Here is a 26,607-nt window from a genome sequence, read left to right as displayed (position 1 = left end):
ATAAAAATTGAATAGACGAACTCTAGATAGGGCAGATGGGTGGGAGGGGAAGGGAGGGGGCAGGGGGTTAGTAATGATGGTGGAATGTGATGGACATCATTATCCAAAGTACATGTATCAAGACACAAATTGGTGTGAACATACTTTATATACAACCAGAGATATGAAAACGTGTGCTCTATATGTGTAATAAGAGCTATAATGCATTCCACTGTCATTTATTTTTTTTTTAAATCAATAAAAAATAAACACACACAAAAAAACTGTTCTAAGTCCTGGTTTATGGCCCATTTATTTAAATGATGGGCACATGCCTATAATTCCAGCAACTTGGGTGGCTGAGGTAGGAAGGTTGTAAGTTCAAGGACAGCTTCAGCAACTTAAAGAGGCTCTCAGCAACTTAGATGTCATCTCAAAAAAAAAAAAAAATGTATGAGGATGTAGCTTAATGGTAAAGAATCCCTGGGTTCAATTTTAAGTACCAAAAAATTAAAAAATAAATCAAAACCGTATGAAAGTTCATTTAACAAAGCTGTTTATATAGATCCTCTCACCTGATTTCAGACAGTTCTGAATAGCCCAATACCTAGAAGGTAGGTAACGGGTTACTGATTTAGACAGAACTGAGGTCCATATAGCATCAATCTGTTGCCTACAAGGCAGGGTAGAGAAGTGGGATTTGTGTGATAAACCTAGGTGTCCCTTGGCCATCTTAGACCACTTATGGCTCTGAGTGTGAAGGTCTAGATTCTCTGAGCTTTTATTTTTTGAGCTGAAATAGAGACACAATAATACCTGTTCTATTGTTCCACCAAGGTTAGGTAAGATCTATTCAGTAAGATGATACTTCAAAATACACAAAGCATGGTAGGCAAAAATGTGAAGTTCAAATGAATAATATTTAGTTGTTAAATCAGGGCCTAAGAGAAATTGAAAAGGTAACTGGGAGACCCTTCTCAAATACCAAAGGGGAAAACTAGGAACAGCTTTGAATGGGTTCTCAGCTACCATGATCCTCCCAGAATTGGGAGATGCTTAGAAGGATGCATGGGATCCTGGGGCTCACAGTGACTGATGAGCCAGAATACACATATCAATAATGCACCACTTTCTGTTCTGTTGCAAACAACTCATTTCCACCATAATAAACTTTCTGTTCTCGCCTCAAGTCTACTTCATCTTACATCAACCTCAGTGGATGATGAAAAAAAGGCACTCTGTTTTGCATAGAATTTCATCATCTTCTAAAGAAGTTCATGACTAAGAGGTTCAATAACCATCACTACTGCAAACATTTAACAAAGATTAGCAGAAATGATTAGATTTTTGCAAGTGATTCAAAATTCCAAAAACTGTTCATGCTAGGAGCCTACTTATCCTGGATCAGAATGGGTCTGGTTCTGGTGTGTCCAGCTGACAGAAAAATTCACATCAGTGCTTGGACAAAAATGTGCAAACTGTATGCTGCCCTTTTGCACATGAAAGAAGGGAAAATAAGAAACACATATTCTGTAGTGTATATCTGTCGGATGAAGCAGAAAACAAGAGGCAAGGACCAATAGGGTAGACGGAATAAAGGATGGAGGAATACTCCTAAGTGTATCCTTTTCTGTGGTTTTGACTTCTGGAATATGTTTATGTTCTTCAAATTAGTTTCTTATATTTCTCGTCCTTTATCAATAAGGATGAGATGGAGAGAAAATACCCATAAACTGAAAGTGGATTGAAAAAAAAATGAATCTGACAGTATTTCAAATAAATACCATAACTGTCCTGAAGGGGAAAGACAAAACTAATTCTAGTGGCTTACAAACTTTGGCACACTGTCTTGGGCAGGACTGGTGCAAGGAGAAAAACAAATGCTGAGCTCTTTTAAGTTGTTGTTTTGCTTTGTTCTTTGTCTTTGGTAGTGATAGGGATGAGACAATCTGAAACTATTTTAGAGGTATGACAGGATTTAACAGATGAGTAAAAGTGTTAATGTTGCTGAGAACCAGAATTCTCACTGTGGAAAGGAGACAGAGAAACACAGAATGGAGGAAGCCTAGAAATCTGAGGGGTGGACTGGAATGGAACTCAGGGTTTATAAATATTTGTTGTAAGGCCCAATATCTGATTTTTAACAAGATATTGATACACGAGCATATGAATCAATAGGAGTATGTGTACAAGTAAAGAAATTCATATGCCCTAGTTCTCTCTGTTGAAAGCACCTAGAGACAAAGCAACTCCAGCAGATAGGAGCATACTTGGTCTCTCATGACATTTCTCATTAAAAGGAACCAGGGGTCTTTGGAAAAAAAAATGGCTGATTCCAGGACTGGGCCAGGTAGATACCAGATGAAGAATAGCAAGTGCTCAAAAACAAAAACATGCTGGTTAGAGGCCAGGAGCTCAGGGAGTGACTCTACTGCCAAACCTAAGAAAACTTGAGCACTAAAATAACTAAGAATAGCAATGAATTATAAAATATTTCTCAAAAACCTGTCTGTACCCCATATAGATAGTAAATAAAAAAGCAAATGAGATAAAATTATGAATGAAAACATATATGAGATAATAGGTGAATTAGAATAGTAGGTATAAGGATTTTTCTCTACATTATTTTTATTTTTGCGACTTTTCTGTATGTTTGAAATTATTTCCAAAGAGAAAAACATTTATGTTTACAAAATGTAACTGTACTAATCAACTGCAAATGTATGGTCCTATATATCCATTTTGGCTTACCAGCTAGATTGGAAGCTCCCTGCGGGAATGTACAATGTAGTTCATTTCTTATTATATTTCTTTCAATGACTCTGTCTTCCCCATAGTAGCCAGTTCAAACAGGCATGGAGGAAGAGTGTGTACAAAAAACAAAGACAAACAACAAAATGGGCACTACTCCTCAAGAGGCTAAGAATATGATCCTGCAGGACAGAGTAACCATGATTGCTGGGATCATCCAGAAACACAAAACAGAGTGCCTAAGTCCAGACATGCCCTCTGGTGCAGCCTCCACCTCCAGCCCGCCATTCTCCTTATCAATTCAGGCCTCGTGTAGTAGATTTCTTGTCTCTAAGTGGTTTGGAAATCTTCCTTTTCATGTTATTTTTAAGAAGCAGTCACTCAGTAAGGAATCTCCCTGACAGCTCAACAGGACAATTACTCAGTGTCTTCCACAGGCCAGTCGGCATGCACCTCACCCACCGAGGCAGCTGTGACAGTGTTTGGTCAGGTTGTGCCTCCCTCTCTGATCCAGAAAACTTGCTGCAGACCTGGTCTTCATCTTGGTGGTGTCCTGCTCAAAATGCCTCCTGGCTCTTCATCATGTCCTTCAAGAATCAAGGACAAATGCCTTCCAGCCTTCTGCCTGCTGCTATTCTAGCTTTAGTCCCCATCTTTTCAAGGTACATCTTGTCCTTTGGCGGCTTGTCTCAATTCCCCACACTTCCATCTGCAGAAGTCCATGTACCAGCCTTATCCCATCTTGGAATTCCAGCTCACCTTTCAAGACCCAGCTCAAGACTCACATGGCTACCCTATCCAAATGAGACATGGGCAAATGACAGGTAGTCAGTGTAGATGGTGAATGAATGGGTCCAGAAGATTGGGGCTAATTATTAAAGAAGGAAATGGGAGGCTAACACCTCCAGAGCACTTCCGCTTCTCAACCAGTTGCTAACACCTCCAGGGAATCGGTCCTCTCAATACAAAAAAGTTGCTAATTAGCACTTTTGTTGGGTTCTTTTCTCACCTTTTGGGCACCAAGGCAGGATACAAAGAGGTGGTAGGAGGAAGAAAGGAAATCTGTGATATAGAAAGGGGAAGGACACATACCCTCCCACAGATACCCAGCCCTGGGTCCACTTCTCTCCAGGTGAAGTCTCTCTCTCACTAATAAAACTTGCTTTCTATGCTTGCTTCAGTGTTTTCCGGTGTTTAATCTTCAACACTGGGGGAACAAGGGCCCGATCCTGACTTCCAAGACAGTATCACAAAGGGGTTCTGCTCACCACTGAATCACCAGAACATTGTTTCCTGGGATATAGTCAAGCCCTCTCCTACAATGCAATGTTGCCTTCATACAGAGTCCAGCTCAGAGCCTTCACCCATCCTCACTGAGAAATGGGAGGGAAGGAATGCTACCACCCACAGTGTACGGAAACAGATTCAGAGAGGTCAGGTACACAAGCCCATCTAGCTGCTGAATTCCCCTAAGTACCTTAACAGGGACACATAGGACAGGGACAATGGAAGAAGAAGGCAGATGTATGGGAGTGGGGGCGAGAACCAAAAATAGGTTAGAATTGGCCTGGGAAGGGCCTTAAATACAAAACAAGGAGCCTGGATCACTTCCTTGTAGGCAATGGGGAACTGCAAAGTTGGAAAGGAGAGCGTCACGACCAGCTTGGTTTTATACATGTGATGTATGATGACAAGGTCAAAAGAAGGCTAAAATGGTGGTGGAGAGGTCAAAAAGTGTTCAGAAAACACTGGTGATGGGCTATATTTAACACCTATAAAATATGGTTAAAAAAATAAGAGTTTTCATAAAATCCCCATTTTGTTACACCATGATCTGGAAAAGCACCTATGAGGCTTGTCACTGCTGACCCAACCACCCCCAGTCTATGGTCACTGTCACCTCTGCCTTTTTCATGCCAGCCCCCTAGGTCTGGCACACCAGTGTTGTCATCTCAGTGTGAACCTTCCCTCCCAGGCCAAGTAAGGCTCCATCTATCATGGGAACGTTCCTTGACTACATGTTCAGAAAGGAATGACAGGGCAGGCTGGATGGCCGAGAGAAATTTAAATGTCAAGAGGTCAATTTTAACAGTTCAGACTTTTCAAAGATGAGTTAGCTACTTTAGGCTGCAGAAACCTCCCCAGAGGGTGAAGATGGGGACCTTTGGTAGAGATGGACTGATAGAGAAGCTACAGTGCAGGATGCTCTGGTCTGTCTTTGCCAAGCCACAGGTATCCCCTCTGCCCATGCCAGTGAGCACTCCAACAGACTACCCTCTGCTGTGTTCAGCTGCAGGGTGGCTCTCATCTCTTACCTCCCCCGTGACTCAGACTGCCTGCTGTGAAGTGGTCCCTTCTTCCCTTTTGCTCCTTTCCCTGAATAGCAATCTGGCACCTCTTAGATCTGGCAGATGAAATCTGGTGGCATCAACACTTAAGAAGCCTAAAGACCGATTGCATTCAGGAGAAATGGCTATGAAGGGGTACTGACTATAGCACACGGTACACCCCAACCCTGACACTCACATGGCCCTGTGTAAAACCTGTTAAGTGGGAAAGATGAACACAACAGAACCAGCAAAAGCCTCTAAAACCAGAGCAGCCTGAGCCATGGCCCCTTAAGCAGTCCTTCACCCATAACTGCACCAGCCCTGCATCCCAGCTGATAACCAACAGCAGCTTGGGCAGAATTGGAGGCTGCACAGCTGCGGGAAATGACATGGGTTTCGGCAGGAGAGCCTGAGTCTATGCCATGTCCCCTCTAATAATATCAGAAGTGAACCTCATTTAGATTTATATGAGAGTCTTCAAAGCATCTTTATCATCTCAGTGTGGGACAAGCAGTCCAAGGCTTTTCATGTCCATCACACAAAGGCCAACACTGAGATGCAACAAGGTACTAGTCCCACATCATATGCCCAGTCAACAGTACAACTGGGCTACCGATAGGTGCCAAAACAAGCACCCTTTCCATGGGCCTGCTGACTTCATGTCTTCCTGGTCCAAAGGGAAAAGATGTATAAGTGGACACTCACTGCTCAGAAGCGGGGGGTGGGGGGAGAAGCAGGGCAGAAAGCACCCCCTTATTTTCCACATTCCTGATTTTCGTCCACAATACCAACTTGGGGATAGAGAAAAGCTTCCACACACTTTCTACTCATCCCCCAACTGCTCTCTGTCACTCCTCCTCAGAAGTGACCACTCCAGAGAGACTCCCTCCCTTCCAGGAGAGCAGATGGAGACCCTAGGCCTGGGCACATGGCCTAAGCTTTACAGAGACTCAACCTCCAAACCCTGATGTTATCAGGACTTATGGGCCCTGACATGCACAGCTCTGGAACCCCTAACTCAGGCAATGCTATCAGAGAGCACTCAGTCCACATTGTGCTGTTGCACGCAAATCAAAGTGCAACAAATGCAAAAGGATGACATGCAGTTTGCTCCGTAGAGTTTTATTTCTCAAATGCCCCTCAAATAAATGAATAACTAAAATCATCTTGATTTAGACATGGGGTTTGTTCTTGGTTTGCAATGGTATTTGTTTGAACCAAGCTTGCGTAAATAAAATTTAGGCAAACTAACATTTTGCTATCTATACACACACTCTCACACACTCACCAGTAGGACTAAAAAAAAAAGTTCTAGTAAAACAGAAACTCACCAAAAAAAAAAAAGCAGCATTTATAAAATAACTCACTGATTGTTATCAGTGGGGGCCAGTCTTCTTTAGACCTAAATTATTTCCTCTATACAGACATAAAGGAAATGAAACAGAATGAAAAAGTAATATGTTTCAAAAAACATCCCTATATAAATGTAATTTTTTAAGGAAGCACACAGGTTCAGTTTCTGTTCAAGGAAACTAGGTATTTTGTTGAAAAAGAAAAAAAAACAGCAGTAATGTTTCACAGTAAAAATAAATTTTAAAAATTATATTTTATTCAATGACTTGGCTTAGCTCAGGTTAGTTCAAAGTTTATCAAAATCACTGTCTTTGTTCCAGTCTAGTCACCAAAGGGTGCTCTGTCTGCATGAGGCAAACAGACCAGAATTGGGTTGGGGATCAGGACTGCAGCATTAAGTCCACAAGATAGGCTCTTTGCAGATAATATCCATGGAGGGACAGAAAGCAAACCTGTGACAGCATTCTTCCTTAGCCACTATGAGGCACTGGCTGCCATAAGGCAGGTGGGAAACTCTAGCAGTCCAAAAGGAAAAGAGATAAGGGGGGCCATTGTTTACACAGTAAATATGCTGAGGGAAAAGTTTAAGAATCACCTTTGTAACCACTGAACCACATCACAGCTATTCTTCAGGAACTCATTACTGAACCCCAGAGTGGGTGCTTTTGTAAAGGGAGTCAGTGCCTCCTGATTCATTTCTCTTTGCTTGAGTTTTGGTGTGGTATGAGATTTTCTCAAAGTCATCCTCCTTTTTTTCATCTCCTTCATGCTTTTACTGACATAAAAGACATGTGAAAATGTTCTAAATAGAAAACAGTATCTGTCTTTAGAGAAGATGAACCATTTCTAAAGTAGGTGTTTCCTGGCTTTTAACAATTGGGTTCGATTATTTGTCACAGGCCAGACCTCAGGAACCCTGGGGATAGAGGGAGTGGTCCATGCACCAGTGTCTGCTCTTGTCTCTCCCCTGCCTCCTTTCTGAACTCTTCCTCCTTGAAAACTATTTCAACCATCCTAGGATAACTCATTTCCCCAAGGCATGAAGCTCTTCTCGGGCTCCAGACCACTACGGATGCTGCCCGCCACCTACCCTTCAGAAGCTTTTCCATATACCAGGCCTCTGGGCTAGGGCAAGATGTGAAGACACCTCTTTGACATCCTTAGAGTCCTCTAAATTAGAATTTATTACACAGCCTGAAATTGGTTAATATCCTCTTGCACATATCAGACTATAAGCTCCATGAAGAAGGGACAGTCTCTCTTATCTTTGTATACTGCTTATTTATCACAAACCTTGACCACTGGTAGGTGTTCATTGAGAACTAGATAAATAAATGCTTTTATAAATATGGATTTCACATTGATGACGGTCAGATGAAAGATGGGAACGTTTAGATTCTGCAATGGATTTATCTGGCCACAAGTAGCCATAAAACTTTTCCTCACTTGAAACTATACCCTATAGTGCCATTAAAAATAAATTTTTAAAAAGCAGGAGTTCCGTACAAGTCTAAAATATAAAGGATGCAGAAATAAAGTATCTTGAGCACCTTAGAGTGAATTATGCTTTCCTTTTACTACCCTTCCTTGTTCGAGGACAGAAGCACTTCTCTATCTTTGAAGAGTTAGTTTCCATGGTTACCAAAGACTTCTTAATTTTTTCTAGCAAAAAAAAAAAAAAAAAAATCTCCGGGTTGCATGCTAAAAGTAAAGACTTCTGTTTTAGGAGGTATTCTTCAAAAACACAAATTCCTTTGTCTGACCTCACTTTCTCCGAATTATATCACTCAACCAGATGAGCCAAAACAGTATTAGGCTTCAAACACTACTACTTAAGAAGTCACTTAAGACACATACCTCACTATATTGTCAGATTCCATTTAAAAAAAAATAAGGTAAATGAGTACCTAAAGTCAGACTTTGGAAGGCGGAAGGACCATTAAAAATAAAAATGTCTGAAGGCACCAGCACCCCCAGGGCACATCCAACTTAGGCACCAATACACCATGTTGTACAAAGGGCCTGATCAGGCTGCCGCCATGGACTGATAGCTGGATGTGCATGCATTCAGAGAGCTGCTGGGACTCCAACTGTGGGTGAGCAACATGGACCCTAGGAGGAGGCAGGAATTGAGGCCATCTATTGGCGTGTTCCCAAAACAATACGGATAAGAAATTCAGCCTTGGTTCTACCAGATGGACATGTAAAAGGCAAACCAGCTGGTGAGCTGCACTGAGAAACCATTTCTCCCTTTTAGAAGGAGCTCCCACTGAAAGGCAGGATGGGTGGGAAGCACCCTTTCTGAGCTCTCAGGCATGACATAGCTGAGAGAGAACAAGGACAAGAACATCATATTACAGGGGAGGCCTAGGGATTCCAACAGAGGCACCATCCAGGAACAGGACCTAAAAGGAGAACTAGAGCTACATGTGACTTGTTCACAAGAAGATTTATAGGGGAAAAAAACAATTTCTCTGAAGCCGCATATTCCTCTGTTCCACTCTGCTCTTGGTAATCATTTGGGGAAAGAGAAGAAACCTGACAGCATAATGAGTAGAACAGCACAGGGTATATCAGCAAGGCCCATCTGGGTAGACAAGATGCCACAGGGGTCCCCTCCCCAGACACAGGAGGAGCTTCCAACGGATGAACAAAGTAGCTTGGGCTCTGGAGACAGATCTACATTTAATTATTAGCTTTACTACTTACTAATTGTGTATCTTTGAGGAAATTGATAAGCCTGAGTCTTGATTTCCTCATCTGTAATTTATAGCAAAGAACCCTCACTTCATTAAAATAATGGAGAAGATTGAATAAAAAAATGCCTACTGCAGTGCTTAGTGATATATAATCTTAGTTGGCATATTAATTATGATGATAAGCAATAAAGAAGAATTCTCTCATACAATCCATACTCTAGATCACCCAGACTTTGACCATTAAAATCCACATCTCTCTCCTCATCTGAGAGGCACTGACCACAAATGTCTATGTCTTCCTTTACATCTCCACCTCTGAACCTCCCACTGCATCTGCCCCCTGCTACCCAAGGCTCTCCTCACCCCATTTTGCCCTGAGAGGCACCAGCTTGACCTTCCACACGCTGTCTACCATCATCTGACTAAAAACACTTCACAGCTCTACAGCTTACAGGAAAAACCCTGCCTCCCTTGGTGGGCATTCCCAGATGCACGACTGCTCTTCGTCCTACCACTAGCCAGCCCACTCAAGTGCTTTCACTGTCAGAAACACTGGCCCCAACAGGCATGAGTCACCAGCCCCTGCTCTTCTTCCAGAATCTGGAACGTTCCCTTTCTTTACCATCCTTACAAATCAGCTGGATCCTGGCTTCCTCTTCTTCAGAGGAGCCCTCCCTAACCTGCCAACCTCCACTGCACTCCCAGGTATACTGTGAGGTACAGATCAGATGCTAAAATATTCTTGACTGATAGCCAAAGCTGCTGACCTCCACAGACAGCCCTGGAATTCCATGGCATGTCTCTGTGGACCTGCTGATAAGTAACAGGTGAGGATTCAAGGACAGGATGGGTGAGCCTGTGGGACAGCTCCCCTCTGGACAGGTAGGGTGCCATCACCCGCTGTATTAGAATCCTTCAGATGCAGCCGAAGTCTCCAAGACTCAAAAGCTGAAAAGCCCCAAATGCTTGGAGGCTTCAAAGGTGCCAGCAGACAACTTAAACTGAGATTTATTTTGAAGTAGAATTTCAAGGGAATGATGAAGTTCAGAGTGGATTAATGTTTTATCCTCAAATCCAAACAAAAGTCTTAATGACAAGCAGACTTGAAGAAATTAGGTTAATGCGTCAAGTGCCTTCCCAGCTTCTAGAAGATTTGGAGCCTGGAAAAAAAATGCTAATGAGTGAACATATCAACTACCAATAAGTCTTTTCCTACTCATAGAAACCTCCTCCTAGGAGGAGCCCACAGCCAGGCTTATGTTGAGTACCCCTCACATTTGGAAAGGCCTTTCAGTTTATGAAATCCCTCCCCAACCATGTCTTTCCTTAGTTTTAAGGAGAGCTCTGTGGGAAAAATCAGAAGCAAAGGGCCCTATCCATGTTAGGGATGAGAGAACCTTGGTGTGGAGAAGTGAAGTATAAGGCCCAAACTTACAACTCCAGAAAGTAAGGGACTGGGAATGGTGCCAGGACTCCTGAGCTCCGACTTTGTGCTGTCCTACTACGACACGCAAGAACCAATAACCTGTTTCTGATGGAAATCCCCTTGGCCCAATGTACCGCTGCACACTAGGCCAGTACAGGGATCACAGCCATATACAAGGATCACAGCCATATACAAGGGTCACTTGTAAATGGGCACTCCTCATCCAGCAGGCAGACCCTGAGACCCCTCCAACCTGAGACCACTCCAATACCCCAGGATGTGTTGAGAATGAAGTTTCCAAAGAACACCTCCACACCCTCAGCTGGGCGAGTCCAGACTGCAGCTCCTGGACATCACCAGACGAGTCAGGGTCCATGCCTCTGCCTGCTGCCCGGCCTGCAAGCACGCCATCATCCCAGTATTCCTCTGAACTTGCTAGTTACTGGACCAGCCTTCCCTTCACTCTTCAGCCCTTCCCGTAGCCCCTGGGAATGCTGCTACAGAGAGGCAAGCTTTCTCAAGCCCCAGGCTCTTCAAGAGGATCCCACATCCCCCTTGCTTCACACTTCTCATGATCCCTTCATACCCTGCCTCCCTCATAGCCTCCTAGCTTTCCTGTTCCTCTTTAGGTCCAGGCCAATACTGCCTAATCCTGCTATAAAAGCCAACCAAATAAAAACCCTGTCTTTTGAGGGTGGTGCCAGTGGGCTATGTGACCTTTTCCCTTCCTTGGTATCATCTTCCACTGACCTGCAGAACTGAAGACTCTGATCTTTGGCTCCCAGCCTTCCTCTCCATCCCAAGTCCTGACATTTCTGGGACATTCCAATTGCCTTTGTCTGACCTCATTAACCCCTGGCTTTTCAATCCCTTGACATATAGGTCTCCATTGACCATCTCTTTTGTGCTGCTTCAGTCACATGCTGAATTTTATCACCTCCCAACAAATTTATCCATGAATTTAAGCCTCTGCTCTCTTGACCATGTCAGACTCTCAGTGAAGCTGACTTGTTCAATCATTTCCACTCAAAATATTTTTAACCTCTCTAAAATTGGCTGGCCTGCTGACACCTCCATTCCCCCTCCACCCAAATCTGTTACAACTCTCCTTTCCTCCTAATCCACCTTAGATTTCATGATCCATCCTACCAGGGATGTCCTTCTGATACTCTAAAACCTTCCATTCCTGAATGTATACACAGCTAGAGAACTTCTCATAGCTAGAAAAATTCTCCTTTTCTATACACAGCCAGCAAAAACCTTGAGCACTCTCTTTCTCCTGCATGCCCAAATTGCCCAAGTGTGGCTACAGAGAATCATACAATGGTGACATCAGTATATATGACATCACCAAAGATTCAGCATCACTAGGTTAGAAAAGGTCTTCAATGTTGCTGATCGTCTCCCTTGTTTCTGTATCTACCTACTTCCTAACTCTCTGCAAATACTATCTTAAAGCCCCTCTCCTCAGACATTGGATTTTACCACCTAACCCCCTCACCCTTAGCTGTTAACCCTGCCTCCTGCTTCAGAGAGACTAGGAGTCAAAAATACTCCCAGCTTCTCACTACCAAGTCAAAAGCATACCTGCCTCATTTCTCCTTCCATCTCATCACAAAGTACCTCTCTTAATACTGCCCATCTTCTGACATGAAGGTTGTATTTTCCTATTCACAAATATCATATATTCTTCAATATAGAGAGGTCTTCTTTAATTTTCTTTAGCAAAGTTTTAAGTAGGACTTGAACATCTTTTATCAAACGTATTCCTAGGATCTTGATTTTTAAAAACTTGTTATCTTCTGTCTCTACATTTTGAACACATGAAATATAGTTATGATGACTTCATGGCTTTCAATAATCCTAATGTCTGTGTGAGATATGGGTTAGTTTCAATGGACTGGTTAAAATCTTCCCATTATAGATCATATTCTCCTGCTTTTTTGCATGCCTAAGTAACTTTGACTGAATGCCTGGCATAAATTTTACCTTGTTTGATGTTAGATATTTTTGTATACTTGTTTTGCTCTCTGATACAGTTATCTAACTTGGATCAAACTTTTGGATCCTTAAAGGTCTTGTTTTAATACTGGCCAGTGACTAATAAGATCAGACAATATTTCTAGACCCAAGTGTTGAACACTGTTTTCTCTAATCCATTTAAACGTTTTTTCCCCCACCTGTCTCATGCTAGAAAGCAACCTGCTACTGAAAGGGACCCTCCATTGATCTCTGGAGTTCACTTCCCATGCAATCCACACCTTTGCAGTACTGTCTTGTAACGCTAGCCATCTTGAACTCTGCAGACTCTTGACTTCATCTTCTCAACTTCAAGAGTCCACAGGCCTCTGCCTGGGCTTCCCCTTTTGCCATGGCCCAGAAACTCTCAGTCCACAAGCTGGGGCAGTCATGGAGCTTGTTGCATTTATTTCCTGTGTCTCAGGGATTGGTCTTCTCCGTTGCCTGACGTCCACAGTCTTGAAAATCATCGTTTTATTTGTTGTCTATTTTGGATTTTGTTTCAGGTGGGAATATAAATCCAGTTCTGTTATTCCAGCTTGACCAGAAGAAGCCCTTTTAATTTTAGCAATATTTTAAGACTGACTTTATTGAGATGCAAGTTACAAAATGTACAGAAGTATTTAGTTTACCTAATGTTGACACCCACACGAACAGCACCCCAATCGATATATTTATAACATTCTCCCCACAAAAGTCATCTTGTTTCTCTTGCCAGCCAACCCTACCTCTCACCCAAGAAAATCAATGGTATGATTCCTATAACTATAAATTAGTCTTGTCTGTTTCAAAACTTCATAGTAATACATTCTCCTTTGGGTCTGGCTTATTTTTGAACTTCATTGATAATGTTGTATTAGCTGTTAACATCCCTAGTTATTTATCTATTTTTACTGCTGACTAGTATGCCATGGTGTGAGTATACCACAATTCTCTGACCTAATTATCTAAGAAATGTGAGTCTCTCAAATTTTTTTAAAGAGAAGGAGAAAAAGGTCATGAGTTTTGGAGCTACAGTGAATAAGGTTCTCTAATGCTCATATACAAGTCGTTCTGTGGACGTGGATTTTCATTTATCTTGGGTAAGTACCTAAGAACGGAACTAATGAATATAAAGTAGTGTTTAACTTTATGAGCGCTTGACACACTTTTCCCAAGTATTTCAACTGTCTTAATGTTTCCAGGAACAATGTGTGAGGATATCAGTTGCTCTACATTCTTGCCCACAATTGGTATCGGCAGTCTTTTTGCTGCTGTTGTTTTTTACTGTCACTATTCCACTACCTTTGTAGTGGAAACCTCTACATTGCATCATTTCCTGATGATTGTAAAATCAAACATATTTGTATATACTTTTTGTCTATTTGTATATGTATTCTTTGGTAACATCTGTTTAAGTCTTTGGCCAATTTTTAATTGGGTTGCTCATCCCAATTAAATATCTTTAGAAAAATCTTCTTGGCATTTTAGTAAGATCTATGATCCATTTTAAGTTAATGCTTGTGTCTGGTGTGACCTAAAGGTCAACGTTCTCTTTTCTCACAGATGTCCAATATTTCAACCATCATAATACTGAAAAGATTATCTTTTCTCCACTGAATTATTTAGCACCTATATTGAAAAGCAATTGTCCATAAATGCACTTTTGATTCTCTACTGAATTTGTTTCTTCTTTCATTTCGGTTACTGGTCATTGTCCCCCTTTCCTTTTTTAGTTAGTTTTTAATTGGGATTAACAATTTCATTAAGGTTTTCAAAGAGCTCACTTTTTGCTTTACCTTTATAATCTATGTTTTCTGTTTTATTTGTTACTTCTTTTTCTCCTTATTTTGGTCTTACATGTTTTCTAGATTTGTAGGCAGAAAAGTAGATCACTGACTTAAAAATCCTTCTTTCTTACTGATATAGCTATCAAATTTCCTCCTAAGTGTTACTTTAGATGGATCATGCAAACTGAGATTTTATTATCATTTATATTATATTTTTTCAGGTATACTCTTTTATTAGTTATAGGTTAGAGACAAATTTATTCCCAAAAACTTGGAAGATTTTCTAAATAGTTTGTTATTAATTTCTTCTTTAAATTTATTCAAGTTAGAAAAACATACTTTGTAAGATTTCAGTTTTTTGAGAGTGAGACTTTTTATGGCCAAGATATGGTCCATCTTGGTGAATATTCCATGTATTCTTGAAAAGAATGTGTATTTTGTAGTTATAAGAGGTAGTGTTCTATAAATATTAGGTCAAGTTAGTTGATAGTTACTAGTCTACCTAAACACAATTTAGATACTATCTGTATTTGCTGGGGTTTTTTTTGGTGGGGGATGGGTAGCTGGGGGTTGAAGTCAGGGCCTTGTGCATGACAGGCAGACACTCTACCACTGGGCCACATCCCCAGCCCCTGTACTTACTGTTTTTCATGTCCTTGCTCTAGTGATTACCAAGAAGGGATTGTAAAATTTTTCACCTGTGTTTGTGGACTTATTAATTTCTCTACTAAACCCTCACAGTTTGGGTTTTGAGTATATTAAAATTGTTATTAGGTGCAAACACATTTAAAATCATTGCATCTTCTTCATGAACTGATCTTTTCAAGATTATCCAATGTCCTTATTACCTTGTACTGAAGTTCATTTTGTGTGGTCTTAACCTCACTTTCATTTTGAATCTATGTTATATATTTACAGCATCTTAGTTTTATTTAGTCTAATAATCTGTCTTGTAACTAAAACAGTGTGACCATTTTCAGTTAATGCAATAAGTGATGTGGCTGAGACTGCACCTACCATCTTTTTTTTTTTTGTACCTTGTATTCTTTATTCCTTTTTTCTCTTCTTTCCTGACTTATTTTTGGATAATTATCATTTAGCATCCCATTTTATCCCTTCTTTTGGCTGTGTAGTACCATTTTTTACTATTTTAAAGATTATTATATGAAGTCCTTGCCAGTTCACCATGAATTCATATATTTATAATATGCAACGTAATAATTTACTGGCAGCAAAGCTCCATTTAACTCCCTTCTATCTTTGGTGCCTCAGTTGTTCTATGGTTTACTTTACCTGTTATATTAGCTTTAAATAACCTGATATCAGCTTTAAATCACTGCTTTTAAAAGAAATTTAGGAAATGAGGAAAAAAATTTTTTTATTTCCCTTCCTATTTGCCAATTTTGGTGTTTATTTTTTAAAAAGTAGATTTGTTTCTATTTTAAATTATTGTTTTGGCTTGAAGGACTTCCTTTAACACTTTTTATAGTACAGATTTGCTGATGACCAATTTTCTTAGCTTTTGTTTCAAGATTTATTTTGCCTTTTTGAAGAATGTTTTTGCTTCATACAAAATTCTAGTTTCCCCCTCAGTTCTCCGAAGATATCATTCCATTGTCCTATGGCTTGTTTCCACTATTTCTGAAAAAAAAAGTCAATGGATATTTTCTTACTTAATACATAATTAAGTGCTGCTTCCCACCCGATTTCTTTTAAAATAGCTTATTACTTTCAGTAATGCGAATTTAACGTGCCTAGGAGTGATTCTCTTTATGCTTACACTGCTTGAGATTTGTTGAGCTTCTTGGATATGTGAATTTACAACATTTTATATTTGTAATATTTTCAGCTATTATTTCTTTTTTTTTTTTTCAGAGTTTGACCTCTTTTTATTAGCTATTATTTCTTATAAAAATTTTTTTTTTCTTCCCTCTTTCTTCTTCTGGGACTCCAATTACACATTCATCAGGTTGCTTTTGATTCCATCTAATGTCATTCCAGTTTTGCTCCAGATACTATACTGTTCCTGTTTCTGTACTGAGATTTGCTATCTATTCCTTTATTCTATCCATCTTTTCCTTCAATTCTTTGAATAGGTTTACAGTAGTGATTTCAAAGTCTTTACAACATTTTTGTCATCTCCTGATGTGTTTCTATTTTCTCTCCTTGATTATGTAGGTTTTCCTGCTTCTTTTCATGACTTATAATTTTTGATCATAAGAGGAAACATTTGTGGAACATCTGGATTTTGCTTTCCTCCTTTAATGGGTATTGATTTTTTTTTTTTTGGGGGGGGGGGCAGATGTTTAATTTATTGGCTGTTTGGCCTAATCCCTTTGAATCCCATTTTTAAGCTTTTTAGGACAGGTCTAGAGTAGCCTTACTCTAAAGCTAAAGAAGCCTGTTGCCAAGGCCTGGCTTTTTTGAAATCTCAATTAAATGCCTAATGTACCCATGAAGGTCAATCCTCTGGTCAGAACTCAGCAATGAGATTTCTAGTAGCTTGCAGCTTTCCAGTAGCTGTTCTCTGCCAGGCCTCAATAAGGATTACCTGACACATAAGCAGACTAGCATATGGTCAAATATTTAGGAGGATCTATTCAGATTTCAGGATCCTCTTCTTTGGGCATCTCTCTCTCTAGTAAAATCAAGAAAAATCTTAAAAATTTCAGTTGTCCTAGCAGCCCTGAACTATATTCTTTGCCTCCTCAGCAAATAGAAGCATCCTTGGCTGAGCTTTGCCTCTTTCTGCCACAATTCTAAAAGTGGCTCCAGATAGAAAGCCAGAAAATAGTAGGGGTGACCTCATGTATTTCTCTTTTCATATAGATTCCAATCCTGGGCTATTTTCATTTTCTGAAAGCAGTTGCTTAATATTTTTTTGTCCTGTTTTATAGTGGTTTTACGGGGAAAGGTCTGGTACTGTTAGCCTGTTACAGCTGGAAGCGGATTAAAATCTCCTTAAATTGGTCTCTCTGTTCTTTCATCCATACAGTCCATTCATACTACAGTGACTTTTGTGGGCAGATTTACCAAAAATTTTATTAAGAAAAATTTTAAATATTCATAAGAAAAAATATACAGTGAATACCACCTAATTTCCAGAATATCTGCAACATTTTTTTCACTTATCCATGCATCTCTCTACCCATCCACCAATTCATCTTATCTTTTTGAAGATTTTTAGGTAAGCTATCAAAACACCATCATTTTCATAAAATGCAAATTTAAATCATACTACTTTGTGCATAAAACTTATCAGTGAGTTCCCTACCCTTTAGCTAATAACCAAAATCTGCATGTGGTCTACAAGGACCTCCATGATCTGGGCTCTGAGGGCCAGTCTCTCCTTTTTCTCTGCTCCCTCTGCCACTCTGGTTTGTTTAGAACCTCTAATGTCCTCTGCCTCTTCCTACTGTAGAGCCTTTGCATGAGTTATCCCTTTGTCTGAAACACTCTGACACAACCTTTTCTCCCACCTTGCCTGGCTATGAAGGCTATTCACTCTCCATGTCTTCTGGAACACATCCCCAAACCCCTAGTCAGAAATCAGTTGTGTCCATTAAACAATCTCACAGGACCATTTATCTTTCTTTAAAAGCATTATAAAAATTTTTAATTCTAATTTTTGCCTAGCCCATGAGACATAAGCTTCATAAAGATGGAAACTATTTTAGCTCATCTTTGTAACCCCAGTGCCTACTAAGCACTTGGCAAAAATATCTTCCACTGTGTCAGTAGTCAAAAGTATTCATTAAATGAATAGATAAATCATTCTTTTTAAGAAGTCCAAGCAGAGAAAAAATATCTAGCAAGATTTTCTCTTTCTTATTGAGCCCAACCAGGTGGTATAGAGTATTTAAGGGTCAACCCTAAACACTGCCTCCATGTCAAGCATAGTTCTTCTGTTCCAGAGAGTTGAAGAATGAAGTCATTCAGAAAGCCCTCCAAAGACAGAGAATCCACAATTTTCCAGCACTCTTCTGAAAAGCCAATCTAAATTCTCTTAGCATTGTAGATCCAGATCTTCATTTGATTCTCAAAAATATGGTTCCGAATTTCAGTTTGTTTTTTCCAATAAAACATTTTTTTAAAGCAATACCTTTAAAGTTTTAAAACCAGCAACTCATCTCACCCTCCAAGGCAATAAGGGTCTCCCCTGCATATGGAACCTGTCTCAAGTCAGAGGATACTTACACCTGCAGTGCATACATTTCTTGAAATATTAAAATGAAAATCCAAGAAAAGAACAACTGGTGGGCTTAAGAGTCCCACATACAACAGATATACTGGTCTTTGTAATCTTAGCTCCCTGTAATACCAATATTTGATCTCTGTAAGCAATTTTACTAACCTGTAAAAGAACATTATGCAGAAGAAAAAAAAAATAAACTGGCACAAGGTCGACAGTAACATCTTAGAGGCAGTCAGCAAGATATTTTTCAAAAGTCCAATTATTAAGCTCATAAACATCCTTTTCACTGTGAGAACAATGACAACTGTTAATACCACCTACCGAACAGGGAACACGGGAAAATTATGGCTTTAATTTCAACTATTAAGGTATCAAGAACTTTCTAAAGAGCTGGGTCTGTGCATGAAAGCGCAGTCATGAGTTCTCTTCTCCCTAGGATACATGACCAACAGACTCAACAGTCTGCTCTGCGACACCATTGCCCCCAACAACCTTTTCCTTTTCCTAAACTGCACAGCAACAAGCCAGAGGGCAGATGGAGGCGAGACTGCTTACAGTCTACTTAACGCCCAGGAGGGCACGGGTGGGTCCTCAGAGGTCTCTGCTGTGTGATATCAAAAGAACATGGTCAGGAACAGATGATGATAGCCACAGCTGACAAGTGAGAGCGCTCTACTGAATCAACGGCTAGTGCTTGGCTGCTGTCCGCTGCTGTTGCCAGGGAAACAGACGTCAGCTTGATGGAAACAAGGATCAGCGAAAACTTTCACTTACCTCGTTTCCACTGATCCCAACAGCCATTTCTATGGAAACAGTAGCTGCGAGCCAGTGGCAGAGAGGTTACCACTCACTTGTTAATGTCAGGCATGGCTACCAGCCTGTGCTCTTCCTGTGCCATGGTACCAACAGCACCAGGATCCTGCTGTCAGCTACCCCCGACAGCCATTTAACTCTGCAACAAGAAAGCTCAGTGTTCAAAAGTATATATAAATGTGTACTTTGGTTAACAGAAAAAAGGAAATTTAGCATTCTTTCACTTTACAGCCAAATCAGGGCTTAATTTCTTGTTCTACCAAAGCCAAAACATAAGAGGTTACTACTAAAAAAAAAATAGTAGTATCTCTTTTCAGCATCCTAACTTGAGCATCAACCTCACTCACAATATCACTTCAAAGTTCAAGAAAAGGGACATCCAACTAGGGAGAAATCCTTCACAACAGCCTAGCAACACCAAAGACTAGTCTCGTTAACTTTGGGGAAGTATTTTGTTGCAAATGATCATTAAGAGTGCCTTTAGCATTCTGGCAGTCTGATCACTACTAATTACACATGGGGAAAATAACTTTTTAAGCTTAGAGCTATCTGCAAAGAGTCCTCCCACTATCCCTTTTAGACTAGACTTCTGTGTGCCATATTAACCACTTGCCAAAAATTCTCTGTTGGCCAATATATGGAATTCTCATTAACTCAGTACATTTCTATTCTGCAATAAGGTTATAACAAATCACACTCATGGTCTGGCTACCCCATGACCTCAACAACATCCCTTTCAGTTTTGTAAGCAATTTGAATGATCTTCTAAGCTGTCACAGATATGTATATAGAAGGAAGGGAACTCTGTTGTTCATTTTCTATCAGTAGATGTAAGGTGTTGAATGAGAAAAAAAAAATCTAATCCCACTCATGAAAAATTTATAATACCTATTCCCAGAAGGGACATGTCCACTCAAAGAATATTCACAAGTGATATAACCACCACCTTACTGGTGTGTTTTGCCTCCTGAACTAATATTTAAGAAGAAGAAATAAGAGATTTATCTTCACAGTGTCATGAACGTAAATGGACCATGGTACAAATCATGATGCCCCAAACCTGACTGCATTCTGTGAAGTTCTTATATAATCCAGGCTTCAGACCCACAGCACCATCTTCCCTGTCCACTGTATACCACAAATCTTTGTTTTAGTTTTATAAAAGTAGACTGCCTGAGTCTTTGTCTAGGCCCTTGGTAATTTTTGTACCCAGAATGGGATATAGGAAGTGAGATTCAGAAAGATTAAAAATCACCCTTTTCTGTAATGCTTCACTTCATCCATTTCTCCTAAAAACTCCTGAAGTTAAACAGGCCTCTAGTAAGATAAAGGTGAATTCATTATTTTAAAAGATACCTGTGACCTGGTAGAGCTGGAACTTGCTGGGACACATTACAAATTAATTTGGGTTGGGTTTACATTTAGTTTTGTCATAAAATCTGGTTTATTAAGAACATTTATCACTTACCAACAGATGAGGCCTGTTTCAGAAAGTATTTCAAATATTTTTGGCAAGATGCTGGTAAAAGCTTTGAATTCATAGATGAATTATAAATGATTTTAATCTATTCTTTAAAGCAGGCTCAAGAGGTGGTTTGTGTAATAATATCCTTTCAGCATATGTCATTTATGTGTGTGTACACACACACACACACACTTATATAATAAAACATTTAAAAATACAACAGGGGCTGGGGATGTAGGTCAGTGCTAGAGTGCTTGTCTAGCAAGCGTGAGGCCTTGGGTTCAATCCCCAGAAAACACACATACACATACACATACACATACACACACACACACACACACACACCCCAAAAAAAAAGGAAAAAGAAAAAAGCTATATAAATTTGCCTCTCCCTGAGACCTATCTTGGCCAATTACTATCAATTAGTTTGAAAGGGCCGACTTGATTATTTCCTTTCTCTCACATGTACACTTATCAGAGGCCTCCATAACAATGACCAGGCACTCTACACACTTTGGCTCACTGAATCATCACTGGACTCCAAGAAGTTAGTACTATTACTAGCCCAATTTCACAGATGACAAAAGTAGGGTTCAAAACAGTGAGAATTTGCCCCCTAAACTCACAACTGGTAAAAGAGCAAAGACTCAAGCGTTGGTTATTGGACTCCAAAGCTAGTGTGCTAAACCACTATATGGAAATGCCGTTCTCATCTACTTATTAAAAAAAATCCTCATCAAATATAACTTTGGTAATAATGCTTTAGATCTGCATAATACTTCACAGTTGACAAAAAAAAACTTCTAATCCCCGCAGCTACTTCTCAAATACCACAGAGTACAACATTAGTGTGTATAAACCATTTTCCTCTTGATCACTTCCTACAAAATTCAGAAATGCTACACTGCAGAATTTTCACTAGTCCCACATCACCCAAGGGAGTAGAGGAAGATCTGTAAATTTAAGATACGGATATGTAAATGAGTAAAATCCTTTATATACTCCTTGAAGCAACTCTACATTCATTAGCTGATTTAAAACCACCCCGTAAGAAAATGGGAGTCTTCCTGAGGCAGGTATGAGGAGACCAAGTCCCAGAGTGAACAAGGGTCACTGGCAGGACAAAACCCAGGTCATCTAGTCCTCTTCTTGGAAGTCTGAGCCTCATCCTGGGAGCTTAGGGAGGCCTCCACCTTGGAAACTCAGACACCAACTGTGGGTTGGCCAGTGGCAGGTGGGTCCTGAGGTGCAGAACCAAGGAGTGCCAGCCAGCCCACCACTTGCAGCCATCATTCTGCACTCTGAAGAGGCCAGGTGCTGAAATGCCAGTGTGATGTCTCCTGTGCCAGTGTACTGAGGGAAGCCTCAAAAGGGACCCAAGTTAAACAAATAGCTTTAAAAGTGAAAAATTGCCAAGCTTTAAAAAAAAGCCAGTGTAAGAAATGAGACACACCTCAGGTCTGGACTTACAGGAGATACTTTTTTCAGTTCCTTGGTCATAATCGGATTGCTCCTCAAGGACAACTTAATGTTATATTGCAGCACTAGTTACAGACATTCTCAGCTCTTCCCAAAGAGCACCACCACCAGAGATAAAAATGTTCATGTCTGCTCATTACTTGGCTACACAGGGCACACGGTTCATAAATTTCATACTCACCTTGAGGAAAAAAGGGTCTGTTGTAACACCAAAGATTTTCCAGCACATTAGTCTTACAATGCTTTAAAAATGTATAAACACCAAATCAGTGTTCAAGTCAGTACAGGAATACAATAGGATGGCATGGCCACATGAAAAGAAAGGCGCCCAAGAGCAGAAACAAATGTTTTAAAAATGGTCAACAGACTTAGAAATATACAGCATCATCTCACACTTCCTCATTAGAGGGCAACAACATTTGTCATTTTGCCTGAACTAAAGTGGGTGCCTTTTAATTCAGTGCTTTGGGGATTCCATTTGGGTTGGTCTGATGGTCCCTCAGGTCTATGCAACAGAAATGATCTTTCTTGGGACACTTATGTCCTTCTAGTTTCACAATGTCTCTACTGCCCACCCTGCCTATAACCCCCACCAAAAAAAAAAAAAAACTGTGGAAAAAGAATCTTCAGATTAAAATAAAAAGTTTAAAATTGCTTTAACAAACAAAAAGGACAAATGGGAAAGTAACTTGGCTATAGCCAGGTGGAGAACTGTCAGAAGAGGAAGGAGGAGGAGGCCAGCTCCTTGTCAGTGTCCCCTGTTAGCTATCTCCTCCTCTTCTGAGATGTCCCACACAGAGCCCCCAGGCCTCCACTTGCACTCCAGCACTGGTTGTATTATATTGCTTGCCCACGGTCTCCCCACTAGACAATGCAGGCCTCAGCACAAGGCTGCCGTGTCACAGGTACCTTGGTGCCCCTGGCCTCTGGCCCAGAGCTGGCCACTCGACAGAAACTTGGGGAATACTGACTCAATCGTCCAACCTGGCTGGGAGGCTCTGTTTTTCAGATATGGTTCTTACTTCACCCAAGGCACCCCTCAGCATTTCCTACCAAAGTGGCTGTCTGAGGAAGTAGAGGCAGTGGTTAGCCCCTAGTAAGCTGACTACTCTAATTTTGGGGAAGACTTAGATTTTCTTTTTAAACTTCACATATCCTTTGCATTCTCCTTTGTAGTTGTATTGTAAAAATAATGTCTTTCAAAAATTTATTTTTTCAGTAAACTGTTCATGAGGATGTGTATATTTTTAATTCTCCAGGCTTGGGTATCTCCCCAAAGGTCACATATTGAACCCCCATCATTATAACGGAAAGCTACTCCTCCTATCTTTTCCTCTTTTTTCTTTTTTTTTTTTAAGCACCTCATGATTTGGCTCCTACCTCTGCTTCATCATGCTGGGGCAACAGTTTTGCCTGGGGAAGCGAAAAGATAAGGCATGTCACTGGCACTGTTAAAATTAGAGGTTTCCATGGTCTCCGTCAGTTTAGCTGGGTTTAGGAGACATGGGGCGCCAAGGAATTCACAACAGAACTGCTGTTAACCTTGTATGGGCAGTTCCTGTGGCAAAGCTTCTCCAGGGATAAATGCCGCTCTCACCAATCCTGACCTTAAACCCAAGGCCACAGAGATTCACTGGGAGGAAGGCCTTATTAAAGCTGCAGTGAAAGAACATGATCTTTAGAAGGGACCTGGGCTGAGGAGGGGGAGTGTGTCATCCCCAGCTCAGACCTGGCCCTACTCCTTTCACTGAGGCGGCCCTGGCTTCTGGGCCATTTCTAGAGAGTAGCTTCACATGATAATGTGTATGTGAGCATGGAACTGACCATAATTATAGAATTCTCAGTGCTAACCTATGGAAACAGGCAGAGTAGGTTTAAGGGAAAGCGAAGAAAGCAAGCTGAGTTGGATAACTAAGCTCCACTCTCTGCTCTGCAAAAGGCAGTCAATTTTCAAAAAAATGTAAGAAAGTCCTCCTTACTAACATGAAAACATCATGTCCCCAAGATACAATGTTGGAAAGAGCAACATGAGGTGAGTCTGGAGCACATAAACTGTCTTGGAATCAAGCCCATCAACACTATTTCCTCAGGATGTCTGGGCTCAGTGCAGTGACAAAAGTTCCTCTAGGAGACATGGGCATCTCCCACCACAATGGCTACATGCTGAAACTACCTCTGAGAGAGTCCAGGTAGCCTGTGGCTCCTTTATCTGGAGCACCTGAGGAATGGTGAGCTAGAGAGCTGCCCACAGGGGCTCTGGGATAGCATCCCAACCACAGGCAGGAAAGGGCCCTCCAACACCAGCAGACCCTTTCCAAGCCAGTCTCCCCCAAGCCCTGTAATATGGAGTCAATCCAGAGGCAAGGTGGTAAACAAAGTGAAAATAAAAAAATGATGACTGAATGAGAAGGACCATTATGAGGCCACAGGAAATGTATGTGAGCAAGTTTGTCATTTTGCCTTAAGGAATGATACCCCATAGTCTTATTAGAAATGAATCAGAGGAACAACTCTCATGGTGACAGCAAGCTAATAAAGGAACCTAAGGCTTGCAAACTGATGGGTATTTGTGCATTTCTCCTTCACAACAAAATCTGAAGCACCACCATTTATAATGCCCTGAGGGTGACTACTAAAACACACTGTTATATGCTAATGGAAAGTAAACCACAAGAGACAAAGGTCTTCTTGGGGGAGACCAGGGCTGGGCGGCCTTTTCCTCACTTGTAATCAATCTCCACACACTCTCATACTAATGCTTCAGGGGAACATTTTCATTAAATTAACAGTGTTTGGCAAGCATCAGAAACACAGAATCTCACAGACAGATACAGGCAGAAAGAATCACAGTTCAATCCAAAAGCAACACACTGAGGGAACATCAGAGTCCAAATGCATGCAGAAAAGCCATCAGAGAGCAGCTGGGAGACACACAGAGCCGCCTCACACACGGCAGCAGGAGAGTGTGCGACATGGATCCAACTGCTTACCCACTAAGGACACCAAGAACCAGGTTAAGGACGAAAAATGAGCCAAGGATGATCAGACTAACAAAATACACCCATGGCCATTCCCATCCTATCGCATCATTTACCTGTAAAATGTAAGGAGATCAGTTATCAGTTATCCATTTACTAAAGAGCAGAGCCCCAGTTGCAGCTGTCAGACCACTCAGTGCTTTGGCTGAAGGTTAGTGCTTATCGTACAGGGACTGGGCCTAGGTTATTCCATCTTTTTCTTCCAATAAAGACAAGTTCTATTGCTAAATCTACAAATGGGGCCTAATAAAAGTCTTCCCAGACCAGCTCACTTAGCTAAAATTTTGTACCAATTAATGTGCATTAAATTTGGATCCAGACCAAGAAAGCAATTACAAATGTATCTCATTTTAGGAGAGTCAATAGGGCAAGCCATGGAAACTGTTTAAATCCCAAGTAACAACGCTGATTAATTTCTGGTCAATAATCATTTTATAGCTTTCTTTCACAAAGACTGGTGAGGTTCCAGGAAACCCCTTGATCTGGGAAGCCTAAGCAGAAAAGGGAGCATCTCAAAGTAGACACGAAGCATTTGGCACCCACCCGGAGGCCCCCTCTAGCAAAGCCTGTGTGGTCTTGGCAACTGTCCTCAGGACTCTGCTTTCAAGATGAAAGAGGTGTAGCTTACCCGCTCAATACACCAAGTACAAGATTTAGTACGAAAAATGACCCAAAGATGACGAGACTGACAAAATACACCCAGGGCAATTCAAATCCCATAGCATCATTCATCTGCAAGAAATAAGATGGTCTCATAGGAGTGGATTAATAGGAGAATCTAATAAGGAAAGAGGGTCACATTAGAGAGAGCATTCTATACATTTAAATAAAACATTTACTTAGACTGAAATAAGAGACAGCAGCCAATGTACATTCATTGCATATTCCTAGCACACATACACACACAAGCACGTGCACCCACACACAGGAAGAGTGACTGAGGCTTTGAGGCCAGATACTAGCACATCATGGTCCCAGGTAGGGAAATCAATTGGGATTTGGCCCTTTCTTGCAGGAAACTGCCTCACTAAGCAAAAGTAGCACTTAGCTGGAATCTGTTTTCTGCTCTGTGGAGTTGATAGTATTAACTTTACTTTTAAAATTTGTGATGGTGGAAAAGTCTTCATTATAGAGACAAACTTACAATATTTGACTCTATAAATGCTTTTTCAAAAAATAAATCTCCTAAAATGATAAGCTTCTAGCGGAAGTCAACCTATCCAAGAAAATCTAATCTTAAACTGGCTTATCTATAATCAGTGAGTAGAAATATAACTAAATGAATGCAAAA

At 40.7% G+C, this 26,607-nt stretch overlaps 1 protein-coding gene across 3 annotated transcripts in view; it reads right to left on the bottom strand.

The window, feature by feature from the left end:
- Nucleotides 1-26,607, bottom strand: part of Cacna1d (calcium voltage-gated channel subunit alpha1 D) — a 312,883-nt gene that overhangs the window by 105,635 nt on the left and 180,641 nt on the right. For 2 of the 3 annotated variants that reach the window (XM_027947780.3, XM_027947782.3), the window contains exon 8: nt 25,945-26,048. In XM_027947780.3, the coding sequence (XP_027803581.2) occupies nt 25,945-26,048 (104 nt within the window). Of the gene's footprint in view, nt 1-25,268; nt 25,373-25,944; nt 26,049-26,607 lie in introns of all 3 variants that reach the window. The other variant, XM_027947777.3, reaches the window with a different exon arrangement.

Source organism: Marmota flaviventris, chromosome 1, assembly GCF_047511675.1.
Source record: "Marmota flaviventris isolate mMarFla1 chromosome 1, mMarFla1.hap1, whole genome shotgun sequence".
NCBI classification, from domain to species: Eukaryota; Metazoa; Chordata; class Mammalia; order Rodentia; family Sciuridae; genus Marmota; species Marmota flaviventris.
Note: the sequence above shows the minus strand (reverse complement) of the source record. Positions and strands in the feature narration are given on the sequence as shown.